Raw genomic sequence first — 11,904 nt, forward strand, 5'->3', positions numbered from 1 at the left:
ACCGTCTGGCACCTGAAGCGTGTGCAGCCCTACCTCAGAGCCCTGCAGACATCGCCCAACCCCGGAACACTCCAGGACCTAGGTAGGCCTGGTGTCGTCCTCACCGGGAGAGCCCTGCTGCTGGGGGAGAAGGGCTGCGAAGCCCCAAACAGGCCACCTTCCGTCCCAGGCGACGGACTGTGCCCGCCTGCACCGTGGGTTGTTTTCATGACATCCTGCTCCCTCGGCAATCACGGCCCCTCCTCCTACCCATGGAGTGCTGCCAACATCACTGCGAGGCCCACCTCATTGTCCGTCAGACTCTGTACCGAGGACGTGGTCGTGCACTGTGTGGGTGATGAGCCCAGGGTTCCGGAACATCGTCTCCGAGGAGGGGCCGTGGGAGGTGGGTCCTGGCCAGAGCCTTGGACCCTGTCCCCGGCGGGAGGGGCAGTGGCACCGGCACCAAGCTGCCGTCTTCCACCCCACCCCTGCTCTGGCCTCCCTTTTGCCCTGCCCCTGGGGCTGTCGGTCAAGGCTTGTAGGAAAATCACATAACCACGAGCCTGGGGCCTCTCCAAACTCCCGGCCCCACACTCAGGTGCAACCAACCCCCGCACCTCCCAGCATCCCACCTGTCCCTGTGGGCCTTTTTGGCAGAGGTGGGGCCCATCCAACCCAGAGAGCCCGAGGAGGTGGCCTTGCTAGGAGCCCAAGCACGGCCAGGTATACTAATGGGGGGTGGGTAAAGGAAGAGACGTCCAAATGAATTTTGCAATTTTAATGTAACACTGCTACCCAAAACATGAAAGCACAAGGAAAAGCACACAACGAAAGCAGGAAAAGCAAGAGAGCGGCATCTTGCACGCCACTTCCGATGGGCAGGAAGCAGCTGCCTAGGGTGCTGTGTCCAGAGGGAATCTGAGAGGAGGCGCTCTGGCTTGGCCAGTCAGATCGCCGCAGTTCGTCAGCGGTGCCTGTCAAAGCACAAAAAACCAAAGTGACAACGTCCACGGACCCACTCGCGAACCGGGGAGGGGTGTACGTAACAAAATAAGCGTCGGTCCACGCTGTCGCCGTTGCCCCCACCCCCCACCCCCGGCCCTCCCTCTGACATCTCACCCCCCTCCGCAGCCCTCCTGCAGAGTCCCGTTTCTCTACCGAGACTCTTACTGGATCCAGGAGAAAAAGCTGGCGCCGGCTCTGGCGGCATTTCTGGTGCGGATGGTGGAGCTGGTGCTAGGGCCGTCTAGGACGCTGGTGCTGGCCCCTCCGTTGGTGCCACTGCTGACACCAGCTCTCCACGTGGCCCTCCTGTTGGCACGGTTGCTGTTCAGAATGTACTGATGGTATCTGGCCCAGAAAGCAAAGGGGATCCTGGCCCAGGCGTCGCCAAAATCTCCGTCCTCGTCCCAGGTCAGGAGCTCGACCTGTATGTCATCCCAGCTCCACCGTCCAATCAGAGCCTCATCCCCGATATTCATCTGGGCCCTCATCTGGGCCCTGGCATGTTCCTCGGCCATATCCACATCCATCTTCTTGAAAGCATCATCCACAGCCTCCAAGAAACGAGCCTTCCACTCCCGGGGGTCTCGGTTCTGATTCTGAGGAGGAAAAGGGCAAGTGTAGACACGAAGCTACCCCACACGGGCTGAGCGCCCTCGGCCCGCCTCACCGCCTCCTTGTGCTTTGCCTGATGCCGGCAAAAACCGAGACCACAGGGATCGGGGGCCCCTACTATGCTGTGCCAGACCTGGGATTCTGCCCCATCTGTGACCTCGTGTAGGGTGCTCAGGTCCTCTGTGAGTGTCGGTACCCTCAGTGGAATACGGGATAACGGGAAGGAGGCCTCGACCCAGAAACCAGCAAGATGTGGAGAACACCACCCCCAGTGCGGGGGCGCCGGACAGAGGCCCTCCCTTACCTGGGCGATGAATCTCAGGACCCTCATCTTGCTGGTCTCATGGCGGGCGCGCAAGCCCCACAGGAATTCATACTCAGGCGGGTTGCTGTTGGGGATCTTCTTGTATTCCAGGTACCTTGGCGTGAGAGGGAAGGAAACTTGGCTTCTAGCCCAGCGGACCTGGCTCTGAATGGATGGGTCCCGGGGGGGCCCCTCCTCAACCTGCTGCCGCAGCCCCGCTCCTGGAAGAGGACTGCCCCGCCCCTCCAGCCCTTCTCTAATGCCCAAACCCACTCGCAGGACTTCTTCCTGCAACGGTGAGGCCTTCAAAGCCTTTTACCATTGGTCCTCCCCGGAGGCCACGTGGAGGTGCAGGGGGGACACATGTAGGGCCTTTATCTGTAGCGAGGCCACAATTTTATGCCCCTCATCACTACGAGCCCTGATTTCTGTTGGGTGTGTGTAATCAGAGGAGCCATTCTTCAGGCCCCCTGCTCTGAGCACACCCCGCCTCGAGGGTCTTGGCCACACCCTGGCGGAGCCCTGGAGAGGCCCACCAGAGGAAGCGACCAGAAAGGGAGAAACAGCCAGCCAGGAGAAGCGTGGCCCAGACATCCTCCTGAAGTCCCGACCCTTCGTGGGTGTGCATGCGCGCCTGTGCATTGGCAAGTCCTCCAGGGACGGGGATAGGGCGGGCCCTGGCCTGAAAATCAGGAGATTCTGGGCTGAGGCCCTGGCCAGCTGTGAGCCACGCTCAGAGGCGCCCCCTCTGTGAGCCCCGGGTTCCTCAGGTGTAAACCTGGGGGAACCATTGTGTCAGTCTACGGGGCAGGTGCTCCAGGAGATGGTGGCCGTTATCACACCTCACACCGTGTCCTCCCATGACGTGCGCTCCCTTTTCCCAACACCGCCCTGGCCTTCGGCTCCCCACACGCTCACACAGCCCTCCCGCCACTCACTCCCAGGCCAGAGGCACCCATCATCCCTCCAGTTGAAGATCTGAGATGGGAAACGATGGCTTTCTCAGCCAGACCAGAACGAAAGGATGCCCGAGTGAGAGACGCGGTTAGCTCAGGCGATACTTACTTCTGCTTCACAAAGTCATCTGTGATGAGCTTCCTCAGATCGCCAAGGAACGGGTGCCTCACCCTGAGGGCAAGGAAAGGAATCCATGAGCAGAGGCGGTGGCAGTGCCCGCCCCACCCCGCACGCCGGCAGGGGCCCTCGCTAGCATGACTAGGAGCTTCCCAGCCCACGGGGCATCGCCGTGGAGGCCAGGGCACGCAGCAGAGGCCAGAGGACGGTTTGCGAGGGATGCGTGCCTCAGGTAGGGACACGATGGAGCCCCCGACGCTGACTGTCTCTCTTAGATGTCATCTGGGGCCACAGAGCAGGGAGGAGGCTGAGCAGCGTCCGGCACCGCTTCCGTCCGCCCCGCCCGGTGAGCCCCTTTGCTCTCTACCGAGCCCAGGGCACCCCACGCCCCTGGGCCAGACCGACAGCCTATTGCAATCCCGGGACCTCTTTGGCCAGAGGACAGCACCCAGGGGAGGAGCCGGGGAGGCCAATCATACCCAGGGCGCAGTCCCATCTTGCGTAGTGCCTCCCAGAGGACAGCTGCGAGGGGAGAGGAGGTTCGAGAGTTTGGCACCCAAAAAGATGAGACTGTGGGTGGCCCCCCAGCTGCAGGTCCAGCCACTCACCCTCGCTGGCACGGTTGCCATTCATGAAGATGACGCCCAGAATCACCAAGAGGAGACTCAGCCTGGGAGTGTCCTTGGTTCTAAAGGTGTGGAAAGAGAAATCCTGTTTAGCGCCTATTTGCCTGAGAGACCGCGCCAGGCTCTCACAGCTAAGCCCTCTCAGGTTTCTCGGCTGGAGGGGAACTCTTCCCAGGACGGGCAGCGTTCCCTAGCTGCTGGCAGACCCTTCGCACCCGAATCACCTCCTCTATGAAACATGGGTGCTAATGCTTCCCTGACAGGGTCCTGCAGGGGACAGGGTGAGGCAGGGAGCCGAAGCTCTGCAAATGGTCAGCGTGTGTCCGGAGACGCCTGCAGACCTTTCCTGCCCCTTCCGCATCAGGACCTGCACTGAGGAGGAAGCTCTCCCCTAGGCCAGCTCTGCCGGGCCCAGGCCGGGCAGGCAGGGGGAAGAGGCGAGCCACTTTCCTCGGAAGCTCTGGGGGCAAAGCCCGACGGGCTTGGGGAGATGTGAGGCGGCAAGGCCTCACCCCAGGCTACCGTTCCTTTCATCCAGCAGTCACCAGGCAGCCCTTGCTGTGTGTGGGAGGGGGCTATGCGCCGCCGCACTCAAGGACTCAAGCTCCATCTTCCTGCTTCGCTGGGGGGCGGTTGGGTGGGGGGAGGTTCGGGCAGGGGAGGGGCACCACCGAGGAAGGCCACGACCCGCTTTCCCTTTCTCACTTTCCAAGGAGGCGAGCTGAGGAGTCCCGTGTGCAGACGAGAATATACAGGTGTTCTTCCTTGTCGATCTCCTTCAGGTGGATCCCAAACTTCTACGTGGGAGAGAAAGCAGAGTGTGAGATCCAGACTCCACGCGGGGCATCCTGCCAGCAGAGAGGCGATTCCCCGGCGGAAGTGCTCCTCAGCTGGCAATCCTAAGTCATCAGCGAGGGCCGAAGAAGACAGCACTCGGAGGACCCTCCCTGTGGGAGCCGACGCTGGCAGAGGCGATGAGACCCATGTCGCGAGACGGCGAGACGCTCGGAGAGCGTGAGACAGAGAAGCCCAGGGCAGGAAGCACGGGTCAAACTGCCAGTGCCGTGGAAGCTCAGAGAAGGGGAGGTCAGGGTCGGCTCCAGGCACTGGGCCTTGAGGGTCTGCAGGGTCACGCCACCCCACGCCCACTCTTCCTCCACAGAGCTGCTCCCATCCTGCACCCACCTTCTCCAGGGTGTACGTTGCTCGTTCAATGATCTCAGGGAAATGTTCGTCATACTCTCTGATGACGTCCTTCAGCATGTCTGCGGGAGGGGGAAGGGTTGGGGAAAGCACCTGGGCTGAGCAGGGATCACAGAGCTGTAGCCCCCTGGTCAGCCCTGCGGAGGCTGGCGCGGCCAGGACCCCGTCGTCCTGTGGCGACAGAGGGACCCGCCGCGGCCTGCCAGCAAGGGGGTGCCCACAGACTGGGGGATGGCGAAGGCGGCACAGGCTGCCTACCTGAGCGCTTGATGGGGATCTTCTTGTAGTCCTTAATCATCAGGTATTTCACCAACTTATTTGCCTGGAGAAGGAGGAACACTCGGGGAGGTCAAGGCCTGGGTGACGGCAGAGAATCGGCCCGCAAGGGAGGAGAGGAGGGGGATGGCGGAGGGTGGGCTTCTTACCCTCTCTTGCAGAAGGGTCACGTTGCGGGGGGGCAGGCACAGTACGTGCCTTGAGGGTATCTGGGACCTCGGGGCCAGCGGGGGCCGAGGGGCCAACTGAGCCCGCACCGTCAATGAGGGCGGTGACGCTCTCCAGGTGGGCGGGACCGCAGGAGGCTCTCTCTCCTCCTCGCTGCTCTCATACTCATCATCCAGGTGCTTGGACTGTATCATTCGAGAGAGGAGAGACCCAGGGCTACCAGGCTCCCCGTGCCAAAGCTCCCGGCACGCACCTCTCCCGTAGCAGGCTCTTGGAAACGAGAGCAGTACCAGCAGCGGCTGGCATGTGCTGCGTGCTTACTAAGTGCCAGGCACTCAGCCAGCCTCTTCTCCCACCAGTCCTGAGGGTAGGGACTACGTGGAGTGAAAACATGCTCAGCAAACTTGTGTTGGAGAAACACGGACTAGCTGAGAGGAGAAGGAGGGGAGGAGAGGGGAGGAGAGCGGAGGGGAGGGGAGGAGGGGAGAAGGGAGCGGAGGGAGAGGGGAGGGGAGGGGAGGGGAGGAAGAGCGGAGGGGAGGGGAGGGGAGGGAGAGGGGAGGGGAGGGGAGGGGAGGGCAGGGAGGGGGAGGGGAGGGAGAGGAGAGGGGAGGGGAGGGGAGGGAGAGCGGAGGGGAGGGGAGGGAGAGGGGAAAGACGACAGGAGAGGAAGAAGAGGGAGAGGGAGGAGAGGGCAAGGACAGGAGCCAGGGGGTGTGGAGGTGGCGGGGGGGCATCTCACCTTCTTGGTCCTCTTGCCTCCCATCCTGGCCCAGGGCTCAGCACTGTGCTGAGCAGTGGCAGCAGCTGCACCCTCCGGCTCAGGGATGCTTGTGGTCATCTTGGCCTTGGCAGCAGCTGCTGCCACAACGTTCTGAGGCTCCACCCACCGAGTCTTGGCCAGAGCCTTCCCAGACTTGGTGGTCTTGGGCCGGGTGGCTGCCACCTCCCTGCCAGGTCCCGTCTGGGACACCCCGGAGGCAGCACTGGGGCCATCTGTGGCAGCCTCTTGGGCTGGGGCAGGTCTCTTGGGGCGTGGGAAGGCCATGCCACTGACACCTGCCGGCTGGGTGAAATCAAAGACATCGTTCGGACCCAGGAACGCTGCGCTGGGCCGGGTGGCCTCCACCTCGCTGGCACTCGGAGCCCGAGAGAAAGCACAGGCGCTACTAGGGCCCTCGGTAGCAGCCTCCTGGGCCGAGGAGCCTGTCTGGGACTGCGCAGAGGTTTCCGGGGCCCCGGGGACAGCCATCTCACTGGCGACTAACATCTGGGAGGTCTGCGGAGAAGCAAGGGGGGGCTCCGGGGTGGGCCCCTGAGCCTCGGCGGCGGCGGTGGCGGCAGCGGAATAGGTCGAGGGCTGAGTATCCTCTCCTGAGACCTGCGGCGTGGCCACCCGGTGGCTAGCCATCACCTGATTGAAGGCTCTACGGGCAGCGGCGGCAGCGGCTCGAGCCGCACGGTTGGAGTCGGCGGCGCGGGCAACGTTGGCAGCACGGGCGGCCGTCTCATTGGCAAGCGTTTCCGGATCCAGCTGCAATGCCTCCACCAGGGTCTGGGCCAGCACAGGGTTTTCCAGTTCCCAGGGCTCATTCTGCAAGGCCAGAGAGAGGGGTAGGGGAAGGCAGGCCACTCGACGACACGCTTGTGTTAGCTTCGCTGTGCTGGCCAGCCTCTTCCCAGCAGCCAGCCCCGGACACCCCAAGGCCTTCCCAAATCCTCTTCTTCCCAGAAGGGAAGGGAAGCTTTGGGGACGCTGGGCAGCCCTTTCCCACACAACCCTCCTTGCTTCCCCCCTCCTCCCTCCTCCCTTCGCAGGGGAAAGGCCCAGGCGAGCAGGTGGCCTGGAAGGAGCCTCACCGACAAGATGCGAAGGCCTGGACCCAAGCTTCCGAAGGCTCTGAGGATGTGGATGTCAAAGCTGGTGAGGGTGCCATAGCCGCCAAAGGCACCGAATTCTTCATAGTCGTTGCCTTCAACCATCTCTTCCTCCCCGACTTCGTCGCTACCCTCGTCCATGTCCTCAACACTGTAGTTTTCCGATTGCACGCCGAAGCTTCCCTCGGCCATGCTGCGGGTCCCAGGGAGAAGAGAGCTCTGCCTGAGAGGGAGGGTGAAGCAGCTGCAGGGGGAGGGGGCGGGATCCAATGGGAGGCGGCATCTCCCCGGAGGTGAGGGGCGACAATCATCAGGTTACTAGGCAATATGAGGCAGTCAAAGGCGGGGGGGGGGGGGGAGGGGGCGGGGCGGGGGTGAGCCGGGGAGAAGAGGATTTGGCTTTCTGATGGGGTAGACTTGGTCAGGGACAGAGCCCAAGGAAAGGGACAGAGGAGGTCGCGGGCGACGCCGCACCGAAAGCGGAGTTTAGGATGGGCAGGCTCCCCATCCCAGTGGCTAGATTTGAATGGGGGGGGTGTTCTGGAGGGCTGGGGTCCCAAGAGTCCCAAAGGGGATGCATTGGGGGAGAGAGAAACAAAGGGTTTGGATGGAAGGACCAGAGAAGGGGACCGGGATGAAGGGGGAGCAGATGGGAGCGCTCGGGCATCGCCGGGGACAGCGGCAAGCGGCAAGCTCTGCGAAACAGAATCCCAGGGACCTTTTGGCTAGGTCCGGGCGGGGGGCCTAGGTGGGGCTCAGGCTCGAGCACTCGAGGCGGATGCAGGAGTGGGGGCCTCGGACCTAGGTGAGACTCCAGTCGGAGCGCTGGAGCTCTCCAGCGGGAGGACCGGCACTCCAGGAAGGGGGCAAGCGGTCAGCTCGGTTCGAGTAATCTAGGAGTGGTTGGGGTGGGGGTGGGGCCTCCGGTCCAAGGGAGCTCAGCTCGGAGCACACGGGTCTGCTAAGGGGGCGAGGATCCTGGGCTCTGGTTTCAGTAGGGCTCAGACCGGGGCGCCTGGGTCTGGTGGTGATGGGGGCTCCTGTCTAGACCTTGGCTCGAATGGGGTTCCGGTTCTGAGTGCTTGGGCTTTGTTCAGATCCGGAGGCGGAGGGAGGGCGCAGCGTGTCGGGCTCCACTCGCCCTCTCCCGGTCCTGCCTGGGGCAGGATCCTTACCTTCCCCGGGGCTCCAATGGCGTCGGTCCTCAGCACCAGGAACCCCGCAGCCGCGCCCTCGCCTACTGCTGCCAGCACAGCAGCCCGGACCACCCCGCCCCTTTTCTCCGTGCACCCCCCGCGGCTGGGGAGCCTGCGCATGCGCGGACCCCTCCAGCCCGCCCGCTTTCCCAACAAAAGCCCTTTCCTCCAGGTCCCCAGTGCGCATGCGGTTCCGCGGGTGGGTGGGCGGCGGGGTCCGAGTGGTAGTGGGGCGGGGGGAGCTCTTCCCGCCAGATCCACTTCATCCCTCCTCCTCCTCCTCCTCCTCCTCCTCCTCCTCCTCCTCCTCCTCCTCCCGCGTGCGCGCACACTCATACCCTGCAGTGCAGCTCGACCCACCCAATCATCTCTTCCCAGTCCCCCCACTTTTGCACAAGGCTTCTCCGTCCTGTCCTGCCCTTTCACCCGAACTCCTCCAGCCTGGTCTGGGATCCGCTATGCCCCATCTCCTCCGCACGGCCCCCCCACCTTAGGTCACAATTAGCGAGGTCTCACAATTAATGAGCGGGGTCTCTGACTGCAACAAGTGGCAATCGTCAACCTGCGGGGCGACGAAGCGGACGCGGCCAGAGGATGGCACTTCCCTTTGTGTGCTTCCCCACTAGCCAACTCGCTGGCCGCAGACACACTGGGAATATCTGCTTCCTCAGCTACCCTTTATGCAGCTTGTATGTCACAGAGGGATCTGTGCTGGGGCTTGTCTTCCTCTCACGAGCAGCCCTGGGAGGTGGATGTCAGCATCCCCACTTGACAGATCAGGAAGCCGAGGCACAGACACATGGCGTGAACTAGACCACAGAGCCAGGAAACAGAAAATGCAGAATTGGGGCCTGGGTCTTCCGGACTCCAAAGCCCACCTCCTGCTCCTGCTGGCCTGGGGCCTGAGGCACTCACCGCCTCCTCCGTGCGAGTGACAGACCTTCCCCACCCCAACGTCTGTCCCAAAGAAGCAAGGTTTGTGCTGTAGGAGGCCTAAGCTCATGCTCTGCCTTCAGGACACAGGCAGACAGAGCCCCCCCCCCCGCCACCCGGCCTCTGTGGCTCTATGTGGTTCCATCGAGGTATGTGTGAGAATTGCTCCACCTGGCCCACTCTCTGCTCAGATGGCCAGGCCTCTTCCATCTCAGTGACGCAATCGGTCATGCTGCCGCTGAGACCCCCCTGGTGTCTGCTGGGACAATCAGGCACCTGTGTGCCTGAGCTAATGACTCCACAATCGACAAGCCCAGCTCAAACTTCACGTTTGAGGTCCAAGTGCATAGTACTTTCACCCGCCTAAGTGCCATCTCCAGTTGGATGCCTTGAGGCAGAAAACGCTGCGGTCTCATCTCCAGTCGAACCTGGATTGTTTGTAAACTTCGTAGTAGAGTTTTCTATTTGTTCTTACGTCTGCCTCACCAGGACCCCTGTGTGCAAATGGAAGCTACTGCTAGGACGGCAGGCAGCTCTTACTCTCCGCTGACCGGTGTCCATTCTGCCCGGCTCTGCGGCTTCCTCCAGGTGTGGTATATCAATCTCTCCTGTCAGCGGCCTGTGTCTCTTTAGCCCTTCCCCTGTAACATGTCCTCCGTGGGAGAGGAACGCACCGGGCAAACGGAAGCCTTCAGAAAGTGCTACGTGCTAATCACTCCAAAAGTCTACAGTCCCAGTCTGAACTTGACTTTTGAGGTCCGAGTTCATACATTCACCCACCTGCGTGGCGTGTCCACTTGGATGTCTCAGGGGCTCTTCACCGTTAGCCTGTCCAAAACTGGTCACTTGGTATACTCACGCCTCCCACACACTCACACAGCCCCATCGTTCCGGCTCCCCCCGCCCCACCCATCTTCCCAATCTCAGTAAATGGCACCATTATCCACACAACCACTCGCTCCAGAAACTGGGAGTCATCGACTGCCACTCCCCCTTTCTCATACACTGCATCCAGACGGGCAACCTCTGAAGGGTCTCCAGAGCTGCCTCTCTGTGCAGCTGTCTCCTCTCCGTTACTCCCGGCAAATTCTGGTCGGATGGACCTCTCGAGCTCTCAACTCTGTCTCCTTCACTCAGACTGTCCACCAGGCTCTGCTGTGTTCAGCTCCCCTGTGCTGCAGCCTGCAAACTCTATCCGCACAGGAAGTCGGTGGGATTGGGCGACCAGAGGGCTCAGCTGGTCAGGTTCCCTTTCTCCCAGGGATCACTGTGGTCAGGTTCCCGTTCTCTCAGGGATCACTGTCCCGTGTGCGGGTGGTGCCAAGATGCTAAGCCTTACAGTTTGTTGGTCTATACATATTTAGATGAGATGGGAAATCTGGTTCTCGTTAATCCGTCATGGCTGGAAATACAAGTATCCAGCAGATTTCTGAATTTTCTTGTCACTGAGCCCTGTGCTTTCACGATGCATCCACGTTGCCACGCATCATCTAAGGTATATCCAAGGTGCTACACACACAGAAGGCGTCGCGCGCATCCGTGACATTTGACCCGTCTGCTCTCAATTATAAAATCAGGAAAAAACATGAGAGACATTTAGTCGTCCAAAGAAAATAATGACAGCACACTTCTCATTAGCAGTATGGAAGTCAGAAGTCACGTGGCACGCCATCTTAAAAATCGCCAAATAAAAATAAATGTCAACTCTTAAGTCTATACTCAATGAATACCTTTTGAAATGAAGTTAAAATAGTAGGTGTTTAGACATACAGCAGTCGAAAGAGTTTATCATCAATGGACTTGCACTGTAACATTTTAAAAAAACTTTTTATTTTATGTTTGGGGCTACGCGTGAGGGTTTGTTACATAAATAAACACGTGTCGCCGGGGTTGGTTGCACATATTATTACCTCACCCAGGTATTGAGCCCAGTACCCAATAGTTATCTCTTTTCTGCCCCTCTCCCTCGTCCCACCTCCCTCCCACTTAAGTACAACCCAGGGCCTGTTGTTTCCCTCTTTGTGTTCACAATTCTTACCGTTTAGCTTCCAACGATTAAGTGAGAACATGTGGGATTTGCTTTTCTTTTCCTGCGTCAGTTTGCTGAGCTGGTAGCCTCTAGCTCCATGCACGTTCCCACAAAAGACATAGCCTTGTTCTTTTTTATGGCTGCATAATAGTCCACGGTATATATATGCCACACTTGCCTTATCCAGTCTGTCACTGATAGGCGTTTAGGTGGATTCCATGTTTTTGCTTTTGTGAACAGTGCTGCTGTGAAGAGTCAGGTGCATGTGTCTTTATGGTAGAATGCTTTATATTCTTCTGGCTATATGCCCAGTAATGGGATTGCTGGGTCACATGGTAGTTCTGCTTTTAGCTCTTTGAGGAATTGCCGTACTGCTTTCCACAATGGCTGAACTAATAATGTACACTCCCACCAACAGTGTATAAGGGTTTCCTTTTTTCAGCAACATCAGCAGCATCTGTTATTATTATTATTTTATTGTTATTATTTTTTAGTTTTTGATAATAGCCACTCTGAATGTTGTCAGATGGTATCTCATTGTGATTTTGATTTGCATTTCTCTAATGAATCAGCGATACTGCCCTTTTTTTTCATATACTTCTTGGCTACATGTATGTC

The 11,904-nt window shown here is 59.8% G+C and overlaps 1 protein-coding gene and 1 non-coding gene across 6 annotated transcripts; both read right to left on the reverse strand.

Moving 5' to 3' along the window:
- Window positions 1-745: 745 nt before the first annotated feature.
- On the reverse strand, window positions 746-8,446 carry LOC101035578 (melanoma-associated antigen D4). 5 transcript variants are annotated; one of them, XM_074391597.1, is made up of 13 exons: window positions 8,304-8,446; window positions 7,111-7,321; window positions 5,993-6,844; window positions 5,232-5,435; window positions 5,065-5,128; window positions 4,789-4,868; window positions 4,309-4,400; window positions 3,586-3,665; window positions 3,457-3,499; window positions 2,969-3,031; window positions 1,904-2,018; window positions 1,153-1,583; window positions 746-956 (listed from the first exon to the last, which is right to left on the reverse strand). In XM_074391597.1, the coding sequence occupies exons 2-13, from the start codon at window positions 7,318-7,320 to the stop codon at window positions 947-949; spliced, it is 2,244 nt and encodes a 747-aa protein (XP_074247698.1). In that variant the 5' UTR covers window position 7,321; window positions 8,304-8,446; the 3' UTR covers window positions 746-946. The 5 variants fall into 5 exon arrangements, with proteins under 5 accessions (XP_074247698.1, XP_074247700.1, XP_039331556.1 ...); XM_074391599.1 differs by having other exon boundaries at window positions 1,141-1,583; XM_039475622.2 differs by having other exon boundaries at window positions 7,111-7,351; window positions 8,304-8,391.
- Window positions 2,265-2,391, reverse strand: LOC120366702 (small nucleolar RNA SNORA11). The gene has a single exon (XR_005581280.1). It is a non-coding gene; the product is annotated as a small nucleolar RNA SNORA11 (small nucleolar RNA).
- Window positions 8,447-11,904: the final 3,458 nt, after the last annotated feature.

The sequence above is a fragment of the Saimiri boliviensis genome, chromosome X (assembly GCF_048565385.1).
Source record: "Saimiri boliviensis isolate mSaiBol1 chromosome X, mSaiBol1.pri, whole genome shotgun sequence".
Classification (NCBI taxonomy): Eukaryota; Metazoa; Chordata; class Mammalia; order Primates; family Cebidae; genus Saimiri; species Saimiri boliviensis.

Coding starts and splice junctions, on each gene's coding strand:
- LOC101035578 (XM_074391597.1), bottom strand. CDS start 7,320: ATGGCCGAGGGAAGCTTCGGCGTGCAATCGGAAAACTACAGTGTTGAG. Junction 5,436..5,992: donor GAGGCAAGAGGACCAAGAAG/GTGAGATGCCCC, acceptor CGAATGATACAG/TCCAAGCACCTGGATGATGA. Junction 3,032..3,456: donor AAGATGGGACTGCGCCCTGG/GTATGATTGGCC, acceptor CCTTGCCCTCAG/GGTGAGGCACCCGTTCCTTG.